General features: G+C 38.3%; 1 protein-coding gene across 1 annotated transcript in view; it reads right to left on the bottom strand.

The window, feature by feature from the left end:
• Window positions 1-23,935, bottom strand: part of LOC137295904 (cyclin-dependent kinase 17-like) — a 108,602-nt gene that overhangs the window by 71,845 nt on the left and 12,822 nt on the right. Inside the window, exon 2 of the mRNA XM_067827480.1 lies at window positions 16,002-16,194. Within this exon, the coding sequence (XP_067683581.1) occupies window positions 16,002-16,131 (130 nt within the window). The 5' untranslated portion in view covers window positions 16,132-16,194. The remainder of the gene's footprint in view (window positions 1-16,001; window positions 16,195-23,935) is intronic.

Genomic DNA, 23,935 nt, shown 5'->3' with positions numbered 1-23,935 from the left:
ATGCGCAGTGAATAAGTTCGTGGAGCTTGAAACAGTATGCATGCCCAGCGTCTGAGTTGTGAGCAGTAGTCTAATGTTGGTTGTGTACACAAACAAGTAAATAATCTACTCGTTACGTAAAAAAACTTGTCTCTGTCACAGAGAAAGCTCAGTGTCTGGTTTATTCACACCTATATGTCTGCCTGCCCGTCTGCTAAAGACAACATGCAATACACACCTTCAATCATTGACCACGTGCAATTCGAACTTAACACCTATCAGACTATACGACATAAAGAAAATAAGTTGATTTATGACTCGTGCACCCGAGTCCCGTGTCTGCCACATTATGTAATTAGGCACATGTGATACACATGACATGTTTTCATGTCTGTGGGTTGCAAACAAACTACATTAATTTTTTTCGGATGACTGGATCTGATGGAAACTGGTTCAAACTCTTGTCAGTTTTAAGTCCTGCTTTGGTCTTGGACGAATGACAGAATCCAGCCACGCAGTAGTTTACCATCTCTACTGACATGATTTTTGATTGGATCGAACGCAAATTCAGAGAACATGTATTTTCAAAACCCAACATTTCTATATACATTCTTCATGGATAACGACTTCTTTTAGTGTATATGATTTTGTTTGACAACAGTATATGAATCCATACTGAAACGACGCATTAAGTACACAAACAGAAGTTGTTATCCATAAAGAATCTTACTTTCTTGTGACTGGCTATACTTCTAAAATGCCCATCAAACAGATCATCTTTCTGTACACACAATGAACCCTCAGCATATCAGTAAATGAAACAGCCAATCGGAAGCCGTCGTTGCACTTGAGTGCATATCCACCCGCTAGGACTGGGTTCGGTCTCCCGAGGGCTTCGTTTCGGGGGAAGTAAGCTCAGGTACAAAATTTTGCACTTTTAATTCGCGATTGTACGCTCATAATTGTGTTTATTTGTTTTTTTAAAAGCAGCAATGTATATTATATGTCATGAATCTGAATTCTGAATCGCAGTGAGAAATGGATTCATACAAAAAATATAGACGTAGCAAATTACAGATCCACAATATTTCCAAACATACAAAGAAATATTTTCGAAGAGTAAAAGAGTAAAAACTTCTGTGGAGTGAATATGCTTAGGGCAGTTCAAGATATACCACTTGTCAGTTTAATATGGGAGACAAGCAAGTCACAGATGTTATCCGCCTTGGTTAAGCCCACTGGCAAGGTACTAAAATACTTAGAGGGTACTTGAGGATTTCTGGGACTAGATGCTAAGTTGGCCACACAGTATTAATACAGTGAACTGGTCAGTGATAGAGAGCTGGAATTAGCCACTCTGTCATCTCTGTAGTCCTCCAAATATATTACTTTCCTTTTCACCAGCCATTTCTGTGGTGCAAGAGCACTAAATGAAGGTATTCTTGATTTGTCCCAAGTTCTAAATCTCCCATCTAACGTGGGACCCTTTTCAGTTTAAATGAAAAAATTTGTTTCTACCAAAATTATATATTTTCTGAGATGAAGGGTTAGTCTAGCCGCTGTGCACTTCATGTGTAGGAAGTACTGATCACCACATGTGGTCGGTCGTAGTCTGCTTCACAGTCCCTGAATCACATTATTTTCCCTACTGCCAAGCCCTCTCTGCAATGCTAAAGCCCTAAATGAAACTGGTCTAGATTTCCTCAGGTTCTGGCCCTCTGGTGTCCATTGGGCTCCTTTTCAATTTGAATAGGTTTGTTTGTCACTATGAGAATCATACATATGTATTCAGAGGTTAAGCATGATGATAGTATAGGTAAGTAACTGCAAGGTCATAGTTTCCCAGTAGTATAGATCAATGTTCATCATGTCAATCACTAAATTGTCTGGTCTACATTTAATCATTTACCAACCACGGTCATACAGCTAGAATACTGCTGACTATGCCATTGAACAACAAACAAGCTGATGGACACTGGACATATAGAGGGTGTAGGTTGAACCTTGACTCTGATGGAAAAAGCCACCTAGAACAGGTGTACTCAGTCGACCTGCCACTATCATCAGTCAGCTCAACCTCAGTACTCCCAGCTGTTATATCACTAGGTACCTATGTACTATATCAACTACAACATCAAAGCTCTAGTACTGGATACTTGGTGCAGTTGTGAACCACACCTTCAGCACTCCTCATTCCTATACAACACATCCTGTAGCTATGGAAACAGCTCAGAAACTGTCATCCATTACAAGCTAAGCAGTGACTTCTTGACAAAAAAGCAACAGGTACACATTCACCTATTAATGTATGCTTGTCACCTTGGCTGATTTAGCGAGTGAGAGAAATCTGCGTTTTACCACATTTGGATGAGCAAAATGTGATTTCATACCCTGTTTACTTTTGTTCGTTGGTGCTTAATGCCACATTCATGCATATTCCAGCTGTATGGTCCCCATCTCTAAATTAGACAGTTTGAACCAGACAAACCAGTGATAAGCATCATGAGCACTGTTGTACGCAGTTGGGATGTGATGACGTGTCAACCAAATCTGTGAGCCTTCAGCTGCCTTTTACATGGGTTACTGAAGACCAGTTCCATGCCAGAGTAGATTAACTATAAAAATGTGAAAGAATGAAGTGAGTCTTTACTTTCCATAAGGACAAACAACCTATTTAAAAAACACTTAATGCTTTGAAGTGTTTTGATATATGTATCAAATTAGCTCACGATAACAAATAGAACTCAGCAAGAAGAATCTCAATCAAAGTTTCAAGCATCCCATCTTTAAACATGTTTACTTCATCAATGAAGACTTCATTCACTGTTCATTAAATAGCCAGTTAATGAACCACCAACATGTCTCTCAACAGGGGTCAAATTGAATTCGAACATTAGACTAAAGACTGAGGTGTGTCCATAACCTCAGTCAACTTGCCAACATGTGAAGATCAAAGCCTTATTGATATATCCGATACAGAAGTGTCTCCTACAGATGGCTGTGCCATCAACACACAGTTGACCTTAGCAGCTGACCTCATCAGTAGGAACATTCCACAAGATACCACTGTGGTAATCTTTGTGACAGACCCAGGCTCCTTCCCCAGCAAGGGGATCAGGTGGTCAGGTGAAGTCACATGGCTCATTTCATCTTCTCACATCCCAGTTGGGTAGAGTGATTCTCGATATATCAGTCACTTGATTGTCTGGACCAGAACTGATTATCTACAGATTGCCGCTTACAGTTGACTGCAGGAATCAGAGAAGACTGCCAAGCAGATCTCACTTCCTGGTGTGTATCTCTGTTATAAATTGATTTTAATTACAAATGACAGGTATCTGGAATAGCAACAGAGAAATAACTTAAAACTATCGGGGCCTGGAATGGTCTAAGACAACAATGAAGCAGGTTGCCTTAGGCACAGAGATAAAAACAAAATGACTTGTAAAAAGGAAAAAGTCAAGATTTCAGCAAATTGAAACAAGGGCCATCATCTCCATGCTGGTTCTCGCAATAGCACACTCAGAGATATAGATCCTCAAATTAAGTTCTACTCCTGCCTTGAGCAATAAGTGAACACTCTAGCAGAAATGCTGAAACTGGCTATAGAAATGATAAGGTTAAGATGCGGGTTGTCTTGCCGAGTGTTATCAGTATATATCCACCAGGCAAGCAGCATCACATCCCACTCCCCCATACACCAGATACAGCTGCACATCTCAGATATATCACCAGCCTCACACTGGGTACAAGCATCCTCTTCGGCCCCAGAAATCCCAACCAAGTTTTGTGCACAAGAATCCAAAGGCTCATTTGTAAGGAGAAGTTTTAATGTGTTTTTTAGCCTACAGAGGCCATGCAGTCCAAACAGTAACACTACCTTTTGGACTTATATAATATTACCTAAACAATCCATCTCTTTACCAAGTCACATACTCCATTACAGCCTCCGGAGGTTTCTTTGTCTGGCTTGCTTCCACCATCTACCCTAATCTGGATTGCTTTGGATGAACCTTTTACCATTTCACAATGGTTCATCATTTGTTTGTGATGCTGCATTGGCTACAATGGAACCGCTTTGTCCTCTAATTGATTTGGTAGTAATGGAGACAGAGTACTGGACCTTACATAACCATCCATTTACCAAGTTAGTGCCTCATGACTACAAGACACATGCAATTCTGGACATTGCAGTCCATCGGAGCTCTGTCAGAGATGTACTGCGTGGTAGACACTTTTTTTCAGATATGTCAAGGTCAAAACATCAACATGTGATGTTCTATTCACTGGCTCCCACTCTCGTAATGAATAGTTCTGCTGAAGGGATCATTGTTGGCACAGGTACTACAGATACTTGTCATAAGTACAGGTTTCTGTATACAGTGACTGAGAGTTTAGTTTTACATAGCTTTTAACAGTATTCCAGCTATATCACGTCAGGAAACCCCAGAAATGGGCTTCAAACATTGTATCCATGTGGGAAATCGAACCCTGGTCTTCAGTATGACAAGCAAATGCTTTAACCACTAATCTACCCTACTGCCCCTTCTGTATACTTTGGCATAGTCCCTAGCCAAAATAAGAATACAGAAATGTACCCTATGACGAGGCCATTCCACACTCTTGTCCTATAGTTCTACCAAAAGATACCCACTCTTGTCCTCTAGCTCTGCTAAAAGATACCCGCTCTTGCCATCTATCTCTAAAAAAAGACACCCAATCTTGTCCTCTAGCTCTACCCCAAGATACCCCCTCTTGTCCTTTAATCCCACCCTCAGATACCCACCCTTGTCCTCTAGTTCTACCTAAACATACCCTCTCTTGTCCTCTAGTTCTACCTAAAGCTACCCCCTCTTGTCCTCTAGTTCCACCCCCACATACCCACTCTTGTCTTCTACCCCAAAATATCCACTCCTGTCCTCTAGTTCTACCCAAAGACACCCATATTTGTCACTTAAGTCCACCCTCAGATACCCTTTCTTATCAAGTTCTATCCCGGACCACTCTGGCCATGTATCCATCTGTTATCACTGAATATCCCCCAGTGAGCCCACTTTAGTGTTTATAAACACAGTCAGCACCACTGGCTGCCTCCAGCTCCAGATAGCATCAGAGAATCTCTCCTGTAATCTGTACATTTGTCTTTCATTTCATCAGGCAGCACCACCACACATAACACACTGGCCACAGACGTAGGTTGCCAGCTCCAAAGTCAGTAGAGATACCACAAATGGCACAGCAATATCAGACTCCAACACTGCAGCCTTCAGTCATGTTCTATTATACCAAGGAACACATCCAGATATTCTAAGAATGCAAAGATGAATTTGTCAGTTGTGTAATTCATAAACATTTTAGAGACTTGTAAAATTCAGAAAAGTATTTCCATGTGGACTAACATTATTACCTTCAGGTAGATGGAAACTGTGCAGACGACTGAATAAAATACTTCATATGCATGGTATTTGTAAATTAAAAAGATTTACTGTATAGCACACTCATTGCAAAGGCTGCAATACAGTGGAAGCTGTCAAAACCGGCATCTGTCCAATCTGGCAAGTTCTCAACACTTGCATAAAATCTCAGTCCAGTCAGTGGCTTGGACATTTATCATCAGCTCTACAATCCGGCAGGTTGTCAAAACCGGATTAATTCTTCAGACCCAATGAGAGCCGGTTTAGACAGCTCCCACTGTAATTAGAACCACATCAAGCTTGACACTTTTGCAAAAACAAACACATGTGCATGTGTTTGTGTGTGTGCATGCATGAGTGCGAGTGTGTATCCGTCATGAAGAATAAACTATAAATGTGAAGAAAATGAGACCATCAGCATTTTCTTCATGTAAGTACCAAATATAAAACATGGAACATTTTGTAATGAATATAACTAAGATGCTCCTTAGTGACAAAAGATTAGCTTCTTTAATCTAGAACTAATGCAATATTCCTTCTTGAAATTGGTGGGCTGTAAATGATCAAGTATGGATCAAACAATCCAGTGACTGACATCATGGACATGGATCTACCCAACAGGGTTACGTTGGCGTGCTATGTGCAAGTCTGTGAATCAACTAACCAATCCAATTAGTTGCTTCCACGAATTCTAACCTAGATCCTCATCCAAGATTTCCTTAGTACTTAAAGTCAAAACCAATCAAATTCATGCTTAGTTCATTTCATAAGACATTCTTGAATAAACATAAATCTCCAAAACCATCCATAAAAAGTGTCGTTCTATTATAACACAACTGGAGTAGAGAAGAAAACTTAGGTGAATACGCTGCAATATACCAAGGGAGGTAACTCCTGCATGCCTCCACAGACAGTGAGTCATTGTCCATTTTAACTTGTTATCAAGCGAATCAATCAATACTTGTAATGTCCACATGGCTTTTCTGATGCAAGCCAACACACTTCTTGATTCATCGTGTTACTTTGTGTGGCATAGCAAACAATACACAACCTTACATATATATATATATATAGTCTATTGAGATATAAAACCCTAGCCCTCTTGGCCCTGAAAAGAAAAAAAAAAGAAAGAAAAATACAGAAACAGCTATCCAATTACCTTAAACATTTGAAAAGCACCTACCGACTCCCAGAGACAGTAACCTAGGCTTGTTTACACTTACCTGCATGTCTGTATTAGATAGATTTGTTTCTGGGTCTGTTTGACAGACTAATGTGGTTGTAGACTACAGTCCTGCTCAAATTAAATGGCTGACACACAGACTTCTGTGTCCCTTAAAATGTCTGGTTACAGAGGAAGAGCGTCACACGTAACATATCTGCCTAAGAAGATCTGGTCTTCAGCAACAAATGATTGATACAAGAAGGATCGGGTGGTCAGACTCGCAGACCTGATTGACACATATCATTGTAGTCCAGTTTTGTAGATTGATGCTCATGCTGTTGATGACTGCATTGTCCTGTCCAAACTGCCCATTATTTACAAACTGTGGCTAAATAGCTGGAACATTGCTGAAGGTGGTGTTTAAGACAGATCTGCTTAAGACAGACTGTAACTTTAGGGACTAGTCAGGAAATCTGTTATAATAGCTTTTGGTTCAAGTCACCTTTTCTAATTCATTCATAACATCACCTACACCTTCTAAAATAAATGTCAAGTTTGGGTCCCTGCTAAAAGGCTCAATTCTTCTAGCACTGACTGCTATGACATTTGAAAGCGTCTATGTAATGACAGAAAAGTTACGTTTTGGGGTTATCTAAAATTAAACCATTCTTGCCTCTCAGAAACCCACCTTCAATTTATCATTATCATGATCCATAAAAACATGTTCTCAAAAGTATCGTCAAAGAAGCAGTCACTTCAGTGTTTCGACAAAGGCAGTAACGATGCATCGAACTATCGATGAATTGCAATTGTTGAGTCTCCGATACAAGTAATAGATGGCTGAAACAAAAAACTATTGATGCATCAACAGTATGTTTGACTATCGATAGTTCAGCAATTGACTTCTGTTGATAAATGTGCAGCACAAAATACAGTAAATTTGGGTTCAGACTTGCACCTTCACTGAGTTTTTATGTTTTAACCATTTACTTGATCTAGCTTTGAGGGTTTCTTGTCAGATTTCAAAAGAGATGGAAACTATTTTCACTTGTTTTAATTTCATATAAACTATACATTCATTCGGGATGCGACTTCGAGTCAGACAACTGAAGGATAAAATACTCCTGCAATAGTTGATTGCAATAGGCTATTGCAATTGCAATAGCTGTTTCCACCTCAATAGTCACCCGTCGTGTCAACCCTGCAAAATTCTGCTAATAACTTATCTCAATAAACAAATGGGTAATAGAATCATTTTGCAAAATATCTGTTTTCACCGCTAAATCAAATTACCTTACTAGCATGACAGAAAGCAAGATGTCGCTGGTTCATGATCATGATAAAAAGCATTATTTCCTGAGCGGGATAATATTTTCTGCATACGATGTCATGGAGAAAACAATCAGTACATGGATTTGTGAGCAAGACAGTAAGTCTCTAGCCCCCTGTACATGGCAAAAAGCTGTCTTTTCATCAAGTCAGTGAAAGTCACATGGCAACAGTAAACCATTGATCAATTGTTCAACTGTTGGTTATCAGTCAGTGTATTCTGATTATTCTACAAACATGGCAGATAAAAACACATCAGCAAGAAGAATATATAGTAGTACTATTTCCAGAGGCATTGATAAGCTGCGTATCTGAGTAAAATATGTATGGAAAATTTCCAATTACGCACTGACAATTTTTTTGTTGAGGACCAGTTATGCAATTAAAACATTAGATACACAACAAGTTTAAAACATATGCGTACAGAATAAATTCAAAACAATCGCTTGCATAATGAAAAAGACATCAGTTGCTGTCAAGTTGTACAGTTAGTATAGTGTTGTACAGACAGTACAGAATGAGTGATTCTTTTTATGAAATCATTTACACCTTATCAATGTTGGTTCTCTTGGGGATGACTACTCTATGTGTTTATTACGTGTTACTGTGGCTTATATACCATAAAATAGATGCATAAAACAACATATAATACTACATCTTGTAACATATATCTCAAATCAGAAGAATGGAATGTCACTGATATATAAATGCATGTCTCAGTGCACAAGGAACTGTGACAGAGTTTAGTTTTACGCTGCACTCAGCATTATTCCAGCTATAAAGCGGCAGTCTGTACATAATCAAGTCTGGATCAGACAATCCTGTGATTAACAGCATGAGTATCGATCTGCACAAGTGGGAACCGATGACATGTGTCAACCAAGTCAGCGAACCTGACCATCCGATCCTATCAGTCGACTCTTACGACAAGCATAGTCACCTTTTATGGCAACCATAGGTTGCTGAAGGCCTGTTCTACCTTGGACATTCAGTGGTCAAAGAAAAACAGCAACACTTACTCATGACTAGACGGCCAAGATGATAAACTCACAACAATAAGTAGCATTTGTACTCCCTCATCCTTTTAAAAAAGATACATTATTTCAGTATTGCCATAGTTACACAAACATTCTCACACATATTTCTAAACATGCACCAAGCCCAAAAGCCAAACTGTCAACCTTCAGACAGTTGTTCCACAGGAAAACACCAATGGCAATCCTTCTTCCAGTTATTGATCCATAGGAGACAGGTGACTGAGATGGTGATTGATGATGGCACATGAGTCAACACTATAGTCCAAATGCTAAACACAGAGTCAGCAGCAAGTAAGAATATGCTATTCATTCTGAAATGGACAGTGCTATTTCAAAAGTGGTCAGATGTAACACGTGATATCTTACACTTTCTCAGTGAGGTAGATTCTAGTACTTTTGTTAGGTTGAGTCCAATCTGGGATTTGAACCCACACCCTCACAAATGGGCACCTAATGAGGAAAGTATTAGCACCCACCCCCACCCCCCTCCCCATCCCACCCTAAAATTATCACATAGTGCCTGGCAGGGTAAAAACAACTATCTTTTCACATGTTCTTGTATCAAGAGATCAGGGCATTGAACAACATACATTCTGCTCTTACTGCTAGACCACTAGACAGACATTCAGTCACAGATATAAAGTTATCTTACATAAAACAAATATAAAAATAAATATTTATCTGTAAAACAAGTCCAAAACGAGCCCAGAACAATCCTTAATTTCTATTAAAAATGACAATATCTAGACTAACTAAAATATTCTCGGTATGTGCAAGACTCCTATTTAATGTGTTCTTATAACATTATAACATTTGTTGTAGTATCAGGGGTTCAAGTATGTTTTCAAAAGTGACTTCAAGAAAGTAACTTATCCCGACTAATTTTCCACTTACCCTGATTTTATGACACAATGTGTGATATTAATGTTTACTGGACTATTTACTGACAAATGATAATTTCACTCTCTACTATATTACTAGTGCTGACTGTAATAGCTTCATTACGAGCAGATATGAAACGAAATCCAAGATTATGTGTGGTTTGAAACCATAAGTGGAAATTAGCTAGTAGTACACGGACGAGTAAGATACCTTTATTTGCTCACTCACTCACTCACTCACTCACTCTCACATACATACATCCTTGTCAGCTTGGATGAGTAACCAGCTCCTGGGACAGTTAGTTACTACCTTGTGAAAGTGGCTGAACACACACTTCCCCTAACACTGTCTCCTTGCTATCTCTCTGTCAACAGGCCTGTATTAAAGTGTTTGCGTCATACTTAACATGCTGTGAAGGCTATTTGTCATGGTCCAGTTTTCAACAAGAGGCAGGCTACTTGTACAGCTTTAAGTGGGGAAGCCACATCATGGTGAGGATCAGATATTTGATTTGAGCATGATAAACAGTGGAGAGCTAATTCCCTAACCACTTCTTACACTGACAGGAGCTATGTTATCAACATTCTGGTTGCATAGCCATGAAAACTTGGACTTCCAATTCATCTTGAACTTATACTGGTCACCAATAACTTAAATATCTTTTAGGAGAGGGAGTGAAACTGGAACAGTAGCTCAATTAGATAAATATCAATATTCAATATCCAAAAAATCTCCACGGAATACGAAATACCTATATTCATGAGAAAATGTAATTGCATGCATATCTTGTGGTGAGGAAGATGAAATTGAATATATTTGAAGCAAACATTGAACAAAATACAAAACTGGATTGTAAAATTCACTGGACTGCTACAAATCAAGAAGCTCGTTCTCTTATATTGACACTGCCAATCTGAAAATTTTGGGTGAGTTTTGTGGTGCTTTTAGCAATATTCCGGCAATATCACAGTATGGGATAGCAGAAATGGGATTCACATATTGTACCCATGTCAGAAATCGAACCTGGGTCTTGTGACGAGTAAATTCTCTAACCATTAAGCTACCAAACCGCCCTGAGGGACAAAGCCATGCTACCAGCTGTCTGAATTGCTGCTGTACCTAATTTTGTTTTTTTAGGGCCATGCATACTAATATTCTACCAGTATGACATTTTGAAATTATAGACTTTGGACCAGACAATCATGTGACTGATATGAACAGAATTGGCAGTAAGCTGTAATTTTAATCAGCAGAACTCACAATGAACTGTGCATTTTTAGTAAGATAGACTCCATAACCTAATTTATTGGATGTTGCTTGAGGATGACTCTAAATAAATAGATTTCACATCATGGTGTGTAATTGGACTGCTGCATGTATGCCTTGACATAGTGTTTCTTTACTGATTGAATGCAGACTTCACATATACATAAAATGACTGCATCAGACACAGGTGTGCAACATCACGTTTGTTGTGACAGGTGTGTCACTATTGTGACCTGATGTGATACGTGACTCAAGACAGGCAACAATTGTTGATTTTAACTAATATGAAAATGTACAATTGTCAACACATAAGTCTACCTACTGGCTTATAATGTGCCAAGACAGTAGAGTAACTTGAATACCATAAGAAAACCAACAAAATCCAATGAGAATGACCTTAGAGCGAGCGAGTTTTGTTTTATGCCACTTGGAGCAAACTTCCTGCAATATCAAGCCCGGAGAATCTAGAAATGAGCTTCACACATTGTGTCATTATTGGGAATCAAACCTGGATCTTGACTGTGACAAGCGTTCGCTTGAACCACTATGTTACCACAATACTGACACATGACTCAATCAACCAAGTCATAAACTGACCATTCCATCCATGTTCTGATTCTCATATGACACCACCACTTGCTGGGAACCTAACGCTCTACCCTAAAACCACTGCCACTAAACCAAATAATTTTTTAAGATCTCAAAAATTTCAGATAAAGTGAAGCAGCTGACTTAACAGCCATGTAAAATACTTGGTAACAATTATCAGAATTGAATGAGCCTTGAAAGAATACTAGATATCTCTGGATCAGGGGTAGAGTCATTGTCCCACAGTTGCTGAACCAGTGATTATTTTCCAACTTTCCAGCCATTTCTGTAATGCAAAAACCCTAAGTTGGTTGGTTGGTTTCTTGTTTAAAACCACACACTGCAATATTCCAGCTATATGGCGGCAGTCTGTATATAATCGAGTCTGGACCAGATAATCCACTGATCAACAGCATAAGCATCACTCTATGCAGTTGGGACATGATGACATGTTCAAAGCCAGGAAGCTTGGCAAAACCTGTAAATAATGCATGTGTAGATATCTGAATCCCTCACCTCTCCTTCACACTTTAAACCTGACTATTTCTTTCTATCAAAACTAGATACATTTAGAAACTAAGCGTAAGTCTAAGTCCAGTTCACTGAGTGCAATGATGACTCAATCTAAGTGCCGACAAGAGTAAGGACCTGAGATCCTTCGTGGAAGAAGGTTCAGGGGCCCGTTTCGCAAACTCTCGTAAGCCTAAGATCTTGTAACTTTTCTCATAGTGGTACAAATACTATAAGAAAAGTTACGAGATCTTAGGCTTACAAGAGTTTTGTGAAAGGGGCCCCTGGCTTCTATTTCTTAGTGTATCAACCTGATCCTTTATACCTACCAGGCCAACTGAGACCCAATTAGAGGTAACTGCCACTGTATGACCTACCATATACAAGTCATTCATCAGCCAACAATAGCTGTATAGAATGACCCTGTGTATCCATGTATAGTCCCGTGGCCCTTCAGTTGTCTGTAGTGCTCTTGTCATCATTCATATTATTCACAGGTGGTCAGCACTTCTCAGTCGCTATCCATTACATGTCAATATTTGTGTAAGGCCACAACACAAACAGTAAACAACATCAACTAAAGCTCTGTACGTGTGCAACATTCTACATTGTAGCAGCTTACTGTCCTGGGTAAAGAGACCCAATGTTAAAAGTATATCTTGAGAGAGTTGAAAATTGGTCATTTAGTGCCCTTTCTTTTACAGTTGCAATTTTGATTTCAAATTCAGCATTGGGAATTAACAATACTTTATTAAAATTAAATGCCCCACAGAAAACTCATTTCAGATGAATGAGACAAATCAGACTATAAAGCACCATGTTTTCAGAACACCAGGTATCATTCGTGGGAAACTAGCACAAGTCTCCTTTGCAATGATAATTAGTTGAATTAACACCTTCTAAGCAATAAAAATAACATCAATAAATTGTCCCTGTAAGAGACTGGCATACTAACTATGCACTTATCCACACTAAATGCACAGAAATATAGAAATGTACAGTGGAAGCTGTCTAATCCGGCACTCATTGTGACTGAGGAAATAATTCGCTTTAAACAATGTGCCACATTGCAGAGCCGGATTGACCACCGGGTTGATAAATGTACAAGCCACAGATGGGACTTGGATTTTATGCCAGTGTTGACAACTTGCTGGATTAGACAGATGCCTGTTTTGACAGCTTCCACTGTAAGTAGCTATGGAATTTCATTCTATAGAGGTTAGAATTAATCTTCAGTAACCAATACTTGTCCTAAGAAGCGATTAAGTGGATTGGGTGGTCAGGTTGTCTGACTTTGCTGACACAAGTTAGTTGCGCATAACAATGCTTGTGCTGTTGATAACTGGATTGTCTGGTCCAGGCTTGATTATTTACAGACATTACCTTATTTATTTATATCCAGAATATTGCTGCGTACAGCATAAAGCCAAACTCAACTCATTCATTTACAAGTGACAAGGCTATCTTTATGCTTAAGACTTCCGATGGAGAGAACAGCTTGACTCAAGGACAGAAATAGGGTTGCTATTCCTCAATCTTCAAATGACTCTTGTCCTCTGAATGTCCTCTGAATGTCCTCTAAATGTCCTCTAGTAGGCTCCATACTAAGCAATGAAGCAACAGGCTCTGGACTGCCATCAGTGAGATAAACCACTGAAGGAGCTGATCAAGTGGAAAGCTAATGGTCTTTAAACAGACACATCCACAAGAATGTTAAGATAAGCATTCATTTGCAGAAAAGTGCTCCTTTGTAATACAATATACACAGACCAGCTAAAACATGCTTTTTGTTTAAGTGGAAGACAATTAAGATTGCTGTTTAAATTTGTAAACTTGCTTTGAACAAGCTGATCAGCTGGAAGAAAACATCAAGTTAACCCAAATTCAAGTTCCAGCATAACGTTCTTTAAGAAACACTCTGAGCGTTGGTAATAGTGTCATGCCTTTACAGCTACTTGTCTGTAATGAGCACAATTTGTGCTGACTTGTAAAAGTGACCTGACTTCATCAATGACAAGCTGCTGGTCACTGCGGTCAGTATTCATGGTTATACCACAGCTGGGGGCCTTTACAAGCAAGGTCCAGCCAGTCAGGTCACAGAGGTGATGAATGGTGTTCTACCATCCAGGCGACCTGGCACGACCTCAGATAACCTCCACACACACCTGTTGCTGTGAGGAGATCTGATAACTCTGTTGGGAGTGAAATTATACACAAATTTGTGCAACATTCCCTGTATGGAGCTGTTAGCAAAAGTAGGACCTTTGTGTTATATTTCATAAATTAATATACTGGTGTATATTCAGGTCTACCTATCATTCCCAACCATCAGTTTTATAAAGAGTTTAAAAAAAATCATATTTATATATATACATATCAGTTGATCTGTTCAGTGGTCTGATAGATCAGCCTGTCATTAGAAGTTTTCGGACAGAGATCAAATTGGATATTTTGATAATTACACAACATATTATCACAGACAAATCATCTATCTAACAGTTCAAGGTTGATTGAACATCAATAACTGATTTAGACTTGTTGAAAGATGAAAATGAAGGGTCTGTTTAACATATACAGGTTATTTTTTATTACATATTTCATTTTACCACTGAAACCTGATAGATATTTTTCCATACTGCTGAAGGTTATAGGCTGCAAACATCAGATAACATGTGTATTAACTAATTCAGTGGTTTTGCAGTCAATTGGGTTGGCATGTCCTTTAAATATAGGTCACAAGTCAAGGTCAAGGTTGTGTATAAACAGGATAATTCTACATCCTTCAAAGTACAGAAACCTCATCTTCTAGAAACATGTTCTTCCTACCATGCTCTGGCTCTATTTTATACTTCTTCCATCGAGGTAAATAGTTTACTGAGATGTGACAAGCGTTATATGTTGTGAATAACAACAAACATCAGTACGGTGGAAGCTGTCTAAACTGGCACCCACTGGGTCTGAAGAAGTAATCCAGTTTAGACAATGTGCTGGATTGTACAGCTGATGACATGTAGAAGCCACAGATGGGACTGAGATTTTATGCCAGTGCTGACATCATGCCGGATTCGACAGATGCTGGTTTTGACAGCTTATACTGAACATGTACCCACCTGACATTAAAATTACTCGCAAACACAGTGAATTACAGTCTAGTTGATCAAAGCAGGTGACTAGTAAATTATTGTATGTTTTACTAAAATAAGCTAATAACCCTGGACTTCATAGGGGGATTACTTTCTGCTGGCAAAGAAGTAGAAGAAGAAGACCGGCACAGACAACAAATTAACGGGCAGTAGGCAGTGCACTGCAATGAGCACACCCATTTGGTTTGTGAAAAGGAGAGCTGATGCCAGCTAGTGCACATGCAGTGTATGATGATGAAAATGATTATCCTTGTTAGCCAGTATTTCATAAGCTGTTACTTACTGGCATTGTACTGTATGTTAAATACAACCTTATAACTTGATATTATTGTCCTTGTACTGTCTTTTGTTCAATTTGGATAATTGTAACACATGTGTGTTATACCTGAAGCACAACCCAAACATAGTGCCATTTCTAAATACACTTACTGATAAGCTGAAAAATAAAGTTGAATCACTAAACAAATACAAATACTTCATTACACATATCCTGTCATATTGATCAACTGATTCCCATGTTACCTCATCAAAGGTAAAGGAGCTTCATCTGTTCAAAGTCCTCAGAAGATTCACATTTCAAAGCAAGAACAAAGAAATACTATCAAAATATAAAACTTCACCAAACCATCAACTTTCTAAATACATTCCAAGAACATCACTAAGCATCAAGGTTGTAAATTTGACTCACCATTTTCTCGTACAGCAATATCACTTGTTTCTTCTATTGTTAACTGTTCTGCAAGTTCCGACAGACTGTCTTCGCCAGCACGACCTCCCCTTAAAGTCAGGGAAAGCCGGCGCTTCAGTCGTTTCATCATCTTTCTCAAAGCTCAGTTCCACCAAGTGGACTTGGTCAGTGGTATTGCCAGACAACCATTGGTCTGCAACAGAAATATCGCAGGTTAGCAAAGGCAGGTCCTGATTCTCATTATCTCTTGGGGTATCATGTCACAGAGGCGCTAATGGACAAATATTACACTCTCATTTGGTCCTCGTTATTGTTTCCTTGTGCACATGATCTGTGTCCATCTTGTCAGACACACTCATACACCAAATGTGTTTTTGTGTATGTATGATAGAAGAAAGTGATTGAGTTGGGTTTTAAACCACTTTTTTGCTATTTATCAGCAGTATCATGGCAGGGGACACAAGAAACGGGCTTCACACACTGTACCAACATGAGGAATCGAACCCAGGTGTTTGGTGTGATGAGGGAATGTCTTAACCACTAGGCTACCCCACCAGCCCTTGTATGATAGGAATACAAAGTGAAAGAAAGTAGGAGGAGGTCAAATGTAAACATATGTCATATTTGCGATCACTCTTTCTCAGTGAATTATGGATTCTTGTACATTGTAATTTTGATGGGTTGATACACATTCTGGACCTGAACCCACAATCTCGAAGTAGGCACCAGATTGTATGGATTGCACATATGATATGTATGATACTCTTTGATACCCTATATAGTGCAATGACATCTATTACAAGAGTAGCTCATATAAAATCAGTAGAAGTTTCTTATGACTGTTTTTTTCTAATGTTACATAAAGAGTCAATATGAGCCGAAGCTCTGGCTGTTGATCACTGGATTGTCTGGTCCAGACTTAATTATTTACAGACTGCCACTATATAGCTGGAATATTGCTAAGTGTGGCGTACAACTAATCTCACTCACTCGTTCAATGAACGGCAACATAATATTGTTGAGTTGAGTTTTTCGTCACATTCATCAGTTCTACAGCCATGTGGTGGCAGTCTATAAATAGAAAAGTCTGGATCAGACAATCCAGTGATCAGTAGCATGAGCATCAATCTACACAACTGGGATACGATGTCATGTGTCAAAAAAGTCAGCAAGTCTGACTACCTGATCCCAAATAATTGACAACATTAAGAATTTGATAAAGTAGCATCCTTCAGAAAGTTGACATCAGATTGCCTCAAAGAAACATCCATCCTTCACTTAGATTTGAAGATCAACATCAACAAAAATGTCTCTGGGGTTACATGAAGAGACCTCCAGTAAAGGATGGTTAGTAGGGCAGAACATGCCAGATCTTCCTACAGATAGTATGGAATCAGAGAGATAGATTTTATTCTAAGGATACTATAGTAAAACCAGACATTGCCACGTGTGTCAGCTACCATTCATCTTGCAATAAAATGTTTCAAAATGCATCCAATCTGCCGGACGTTTTTTGATAACAAGAAGTAAGATAAGAGATGTAATAACAAGCAAGAGTTAAATATTTTGTGAAACATTGCACCATTTCTGTGTTGAGTTTATGCAAATTTTGTCTACTGTCTTCACAAAAATGCAAAGGACACATCAGACCCAAAACACATATTGATGTTTTCTAAAGCCTCAACGAAAATGTATGACATAACTTGAATACTTTACTTAAAGCAGCTACAACATAAACTTATTCTTATCAATTTTGGTGGGAAAAATTGAACAAAAAGTCCACTGGATAAATTCTGCATACAATCAGTCAGTCGGTTGATAATGTTGACAATACAAAGTAAGAAATAACATAGTACTGTGCATTCATAGAGCTAAAGTCCTTACACCAAGAACATGCTCAAAGCGCATAGAAATTGTTCATTATTACTCCTGATAACCCAAGCTGTGAGGCACTAGAAGTTTTAGTCACATGTCTTATCCCACTGGGTACCCATACTCTGCTGGGTGAACAGAGTCAATTATGAACTGTTCATAAGAAACTTCACCTTAGGCAAGTGAGACCACATGTATCACATGTGCTTCTATGTGGGGCAGGACAGAACTCTCAGGCCATAGTCAAGTTGTTGAACAAGGCTGCCCATTAGCATCCAACATGGCTTAACCTCAACTTATTTTCAACCCGCGCTTTATGCACATGACCACCCACTACCACCAAATACAAAGAATACAAAATTCTTTCATCAAATAGTGTAATAATCAAGGCAAAATACACAATAGCAAACAGAACATGACCTTTTATGGAAGTCTGTGAAATATTTCGAAACATTTACAAAATTTCACTCTCGACAAATTGTTGATTATTGATCAGGAATAAATTGCCCACATTAACATCAGATGGTTCTTCTCATTTTTTCTTAATGACCTAATTCTGATATTGTCTCAGATCATCTATAATTGATGTGCCTGAAAACCAAAATCAAATTCCTATCTTCAACAAAATAAGCCTACAAATGAAAGCTAAGTGATATTTCCAACCCCACAAGACTCCCTAATGCCAACATGAAAGACAACTAAGGAAAATAAATTCAACTAGCCCTAGGGCAGCCTTAGCATTCAGCTAATTAGCTAAGGCTTGAAGGCAGGATTTAATTTTTACCGTACTGGTAGAAGTTCCTTCAAAAAGTCAATTTCCAAATGGCAAATCAATGGGACTTTTTTTCAGACTCAGATCTTTCTAAAAATAGCGACATAGTCCATGTTCAAAACTAACAGAAATGTTCAGAAGCATTTTTCATATGAGATGTCTTAATGACAATTTCCACTGCCCACTGAACATAATTCACTATTAACTTCACAGCATGGTGATTTCTACATAGTAATGTGTGAGAGGTTATTGTCATGCCTGTAAACAGATGTCACATTCAATACATATCTGAGTCAGAAAGGGAAAGTTGGTAGATCAATATCAGGAAGTGTTCATCATAAGCGAGCAAATGAGTGAGTTTAGTTACACATTGCTTTTAGAAATATTCAAGCAGTATCACACAGGGGACACTTGAAAAGGCTGTTAACACTGTGTCCGTGTCCAGTGTCAAACCCAGGTCTTCAGCATGAGGAGGGGAATCCCTTAACCAATTGGCTACCCCCAACCGCCCTTGGGTCTGTTTCACAAAAGCTCTACAACAGCCATGCTTCATCCATTGTCTAGATTTTCAAATCTCTCTAAGTGCTAACATAGTCATAAGTTAATGGTAATAAATGGCTCTTATGACTATCTTAGTACTGAGGGAGCTTTGAAAATCTAGGCCCAGGATTTTTGTGAGTGTTGCCAATTGCCATCTTGACTACTAAAATGTGCGCCAATGCAGTTGGGACTTTTGCCATTCATGGTCACCATGGTATATAACACCTGTGGATATATCAAATGTTATGGCAGTGAGTATATTTATTTTTCAGCGTGAATAGCACATCGCTGTGCCTGGCTGAAGCACTGCTACAGTGGTATGTCAATGATAAAGTGTGGGAGCAGGGGTTCAAAAATCCCATCGCCCGACACCCCAGACAGGTCAGTTTTCATTTCAGGCAAACAAGTAATGGTATCTTATAGAGCTGTGACGATATATTGTAGTATCGATAATTGTGACACTTTATCAAACGATAAATATATTGATACTTTTTCCATATCGTAATACGTATCTTTGACCTCAAAATTGTTAATAGTCACTAGAAACACTGTTATTTCAGATCAAAACATCTAAAAATTTCTAAAGAAAATAACTGTGCATCCAGTTGTATTGTATCGTTTCAAGATATCGCGATACATATCATAATGTGAATTTTCTGTATCGTCACACCTCTAGTATCTTACTTTTGATAATTTTTGCTTACGGTTTTACACTGCAAACACACATGGATTTCATTTCAATTCTGCTCAAAATGTAGCTACTAAATTTAGCAATGATAATAAAGTAGGGTTATCTTTCTTGGCTATATATCACATTTCAATAAATAGAAAAGCAAACAGTAACATCAAATACCCTGTTGATTTATTCCTTCATAATTTCATCATCATGATTATGTCGTAAAAACCTACGGCAAGTGGAATATAAGTCAGGACAAGTTTCTTTCTTAAGATCACTAGCACTGTGGCAAGTGGCTATTAACAAAAAAAATGAATCCCTGGGGAATAATGATCACCTTAGCGCTATGATTGTTTTTTTCTTAAATGGGCACCTGGTGGACCCAAACCAGAATATTTACCGTAAGATGCTCAATGATGGCGCTTGCTACCCTGTACCCATTCAGTAGGTGAATGAGTGAGTTTGGTTCTATGCTGTACATTTAACAATATTTTAATGTGGCAGGAGTCAGTAAATAATCGAGTCTGGACCAAACAGTCTGTGTCCACCTGCGTAATTGGTGAACAATGACGTGTCACCTAGGGCTGCGCAGTAAAACCAGTTTACTGGTATTTACTGTTTCAAACATGAAATCAATATGCATTGCGCTACCATGATTGAAAACCGTTTTTTCAATACGCAATCGGAAAACTTCATAACACCTTAGAAATCTTGGGATATTTCCATTTTTTTACAATGGAAATCAAATTGAGCTCTGTTTGAAATTGTGTTCTTAATTTTTAAGTGTTTTGCAACGTTGTGGATCTAGATGTTATAAATATTTACTCATTAATGACCAGTGATAGCTCGTATGTCCTCACCAGGATAAGTTGCTGTCTAAAATAAAAGGGCATTTTTAAAAGTTGAGCAAGTAGTAACCATGGTAACCACAGTGTTGATGTTCAGTTGTTCTTTTCCTTGTGTCCTTCATTTTGACATGAATAAAGGAATTTCTTAAAGCTTAATCAAGCATAGTGATTTTGTTGTGTTTTTTGCTCAATAAATCAAGCATTAACTTGATCATAAGTACCTTTTGTGTGAAAAAAATTCTTCCAATATATTGCAATACATATCACAATATATACTTTCAAATCGCAATATATCGCATTATGAAAATTCTCTGCAATACCCATCCCAGTGTCCTTTTAAGTCAGCCATACTGACCACTCGATCCCATGACAAGGCATTAGTTTCTTCTTATGACAAGCGTGGGTTGCTGAAGATCAATTCTAACCGTACTTTGTTAGTAATCCAAGCTTAGATGACACCACACAACTGTCATTTGAAACATATTGATTTTTTTTTTCAGATTTTCTTTTGGCATTTTTGCACAAGGTTACATTTTTAATATTCATTAGTATCATCCTTGATGTAAGGAAATATTATTATAATCAACCTGAAAATTTTGTACTCAATAACATCTTATCGATAGCCAGCTCCAAATCAGTGACACAATATATTTGATCATTAATTTTTCCAACTGATTGTAAAAACAATTCTATCCAAGCAGGGGTGTTTTTTTCGTTTTGTCAAACAGTTCATTCCATGTACAGCAGATCATGGAAAATATTTATTAAAAATGAAAAAAGGAAGCAAGGAAGACATTTGAAATTTTGATAATACTTAAAAATCATTGACGGGTATGATAGAATTACATAACATTATCGTTGACTGGACTATCTGGAAAAACTCTACATCATATAGTAATCAACTGTCTATACATCAAACTGGTCTACACAACACTGGTGCTAATTCTTTTACAGTTTACAGAGCTAACAGCCACCCAGAAATCAATTCAGCATTACCATATTATCATTATATCTGTTGGCAGGTGAGAAAATGAGGACTTGGCAAATCACCTCTGACAGCCTGGACATGACTAATTGATTCATTACCTGCAGTGGGATTGGCCAAACTGGCACCAACAAATTCCTTTTCATATGGTTATTATCCTGTTGGCCTGCTGTCAGTGATGTGATGTAAGCCAGTTTGATGGACACTACACTGGTGGGAATATTAACGTCACTTTCAAGCAAACACACTGTTTGCTGGTAACAGATTAATCAGACCACATTATCATAAGGAAAATCTATGAAAGTACTAATGAATCATTTCTGACAACTATTATGTATGTCATTAAGAGGGCTGGGTAAGGCAGGTTGTGTTTCAATAAGGCAATGAAGCATGAAGACAAGTGTACAAGAAACTGATGTTGTCGAAGGTGCATTTTAGTTCGAAATCACAGAGTTAGGCAAAAGAATTTTTTAACGATAACCTATACAAAAGACCACAGTCTGGATAACATCCCAGCACTAAGATTTTAACATCCCTACTTTATCACAGACTTACAATTACTTGTGGAATTGGTAACATTTCTACAAAGCGATCAGAGTTCTCGACTGTAAATTCCACATCATAAAATTGTGACAGTTGAACAAAGCTCAGGGCCATTTTCCATGAAGCAGTTATGCAGCCATTAATTTTCAACTTCATCCCTAAAAATTGAGAATCATTTATGTACGAGATGTATAATGAATAGCAGAGTGAGACGTGAAGAGTAGGGTTGCCAAGTCATTTCTATTTCGAAGTGGCATACAAGTTATCACAAAGTCATGAAAAATATATCGTATACTGAAAATATTGTCTTAAATCTGAAAACAAGGAATATCAGTGTTGGTTAGCATCGAATCAACCGAAGAATGCAGTATTTGTGTTATTTACCATAGCCTTAATCACTATAGCACTAAAATCTGTCTATCAGTTTTCCTAATACCCTGAAATAGATGGTAGCACCATACCTGCTGGCATTTACTGGCAACATTAATCTCAGATATATCACTATTACTATCACATCCTTATCCCTTATGAATAAATGAGAAAAATGTGAATTCACCAGCTGATGCTAATTAAAAAGGATATTTCCTCTTCTGTCTGAGGGGCGGTGGGGTAGCCTAGTGGTTAAAGCATTCGCTTGTCCGCTGAACACCTGGATTCGATTCCCCACATGGATACAATGTGTGAAGCCCATTTCTAGTATTTCCCTTTGTGATATGGTTGGAATATTGCTCAAAATGGCATAAAAGTAAAATCACTCATCATTCTTCCATCTGATTTCAATTTTTAAAAATCTTTTCTTAAAAACATCAATCCATGGACAGTCATACATTACCTTAATATCTTGATTGTCATTCATCAGTACTGAAGATAACTGTGATATTAAATGCACTTATAAGATACTGTTATGATGTAGAAAAGTTGATTCTTATTTTAAGTGTCTTTCATGGCTACATGGAAATGGTAGCAATAATTGGAATTTGAGTGAGTGGGTGGGTGAGTGAGTTTAGTTTTACACCGCACTCAGCAATTTTCCAGCCGTATGGTGACAGTCTGTAAATAATCGAGTCTCGACCAGACAATCCAGTGATCAACAACATCAGCATCGATCTGTGCAATTGGGAACCAATGACATGTGTCAACCAAGTCAGCCAGTCTGACCACTTAATAACGTTACTCCCCTCTCACGACAAGCATAGTAACCTTTTATGGCAAGCATGGGTTGCTGAAGGCCTATTTTACCCCGGGATCTTCACGGGTCAAGTGAGTGAGTGAGTGAGCAAGTGAAAGAAGATTAACCTACGCAAGGAGATCCCAATATTCCAGCAATATCACAGCAGGAGACACCAGCAATGGCTCTACACATTGTATCCATTTGGGGTATCATGACCAACAAACATTTAAACCACTAGGCTACCCATCGCCCTCTCAAACAAAGCTTGCAGAACCTTTAGAACTGGGTTTTCACTGAAACTACTCATGGACCATCAACTTCATTGCTCTAGGATGTTTAACGATGACATGAAACACTGTCTCAACACAACCCTTACACTTTATCATCATGATCATAAAGTTGCCTGAATGTCATTACTTACATCAATAAAATCCACTAGCCCACAGAGCCTCCAGGCCAGCTGTGGTGTCTGAAAGTCAGTGTCCTTATCAATAAGGTTAAGTCAGTTTAGTGCATCAAGTCCGATC

The sequence above is a fragment of the Haliotis asinina genome, chromosome 9 (genome assembly GCF_037392515.1).
Source record: "Haliotis asinina isolate JCU_RB_2024 chromosome 9, JCU_Hal_asi_v2, whole genome shotgun sequence".
NCBI classification, from domain to species: Eukaryota; Metazoa; Mollusca; class Gastropoda; order Lepetellida; family Haliotidae; genus Haliotis; species Haliotis asinina.
Note: the sequence above shows the minus strand (reverse complement) of the source record. Positions and strands in the feature narration are given on the sequence as shown.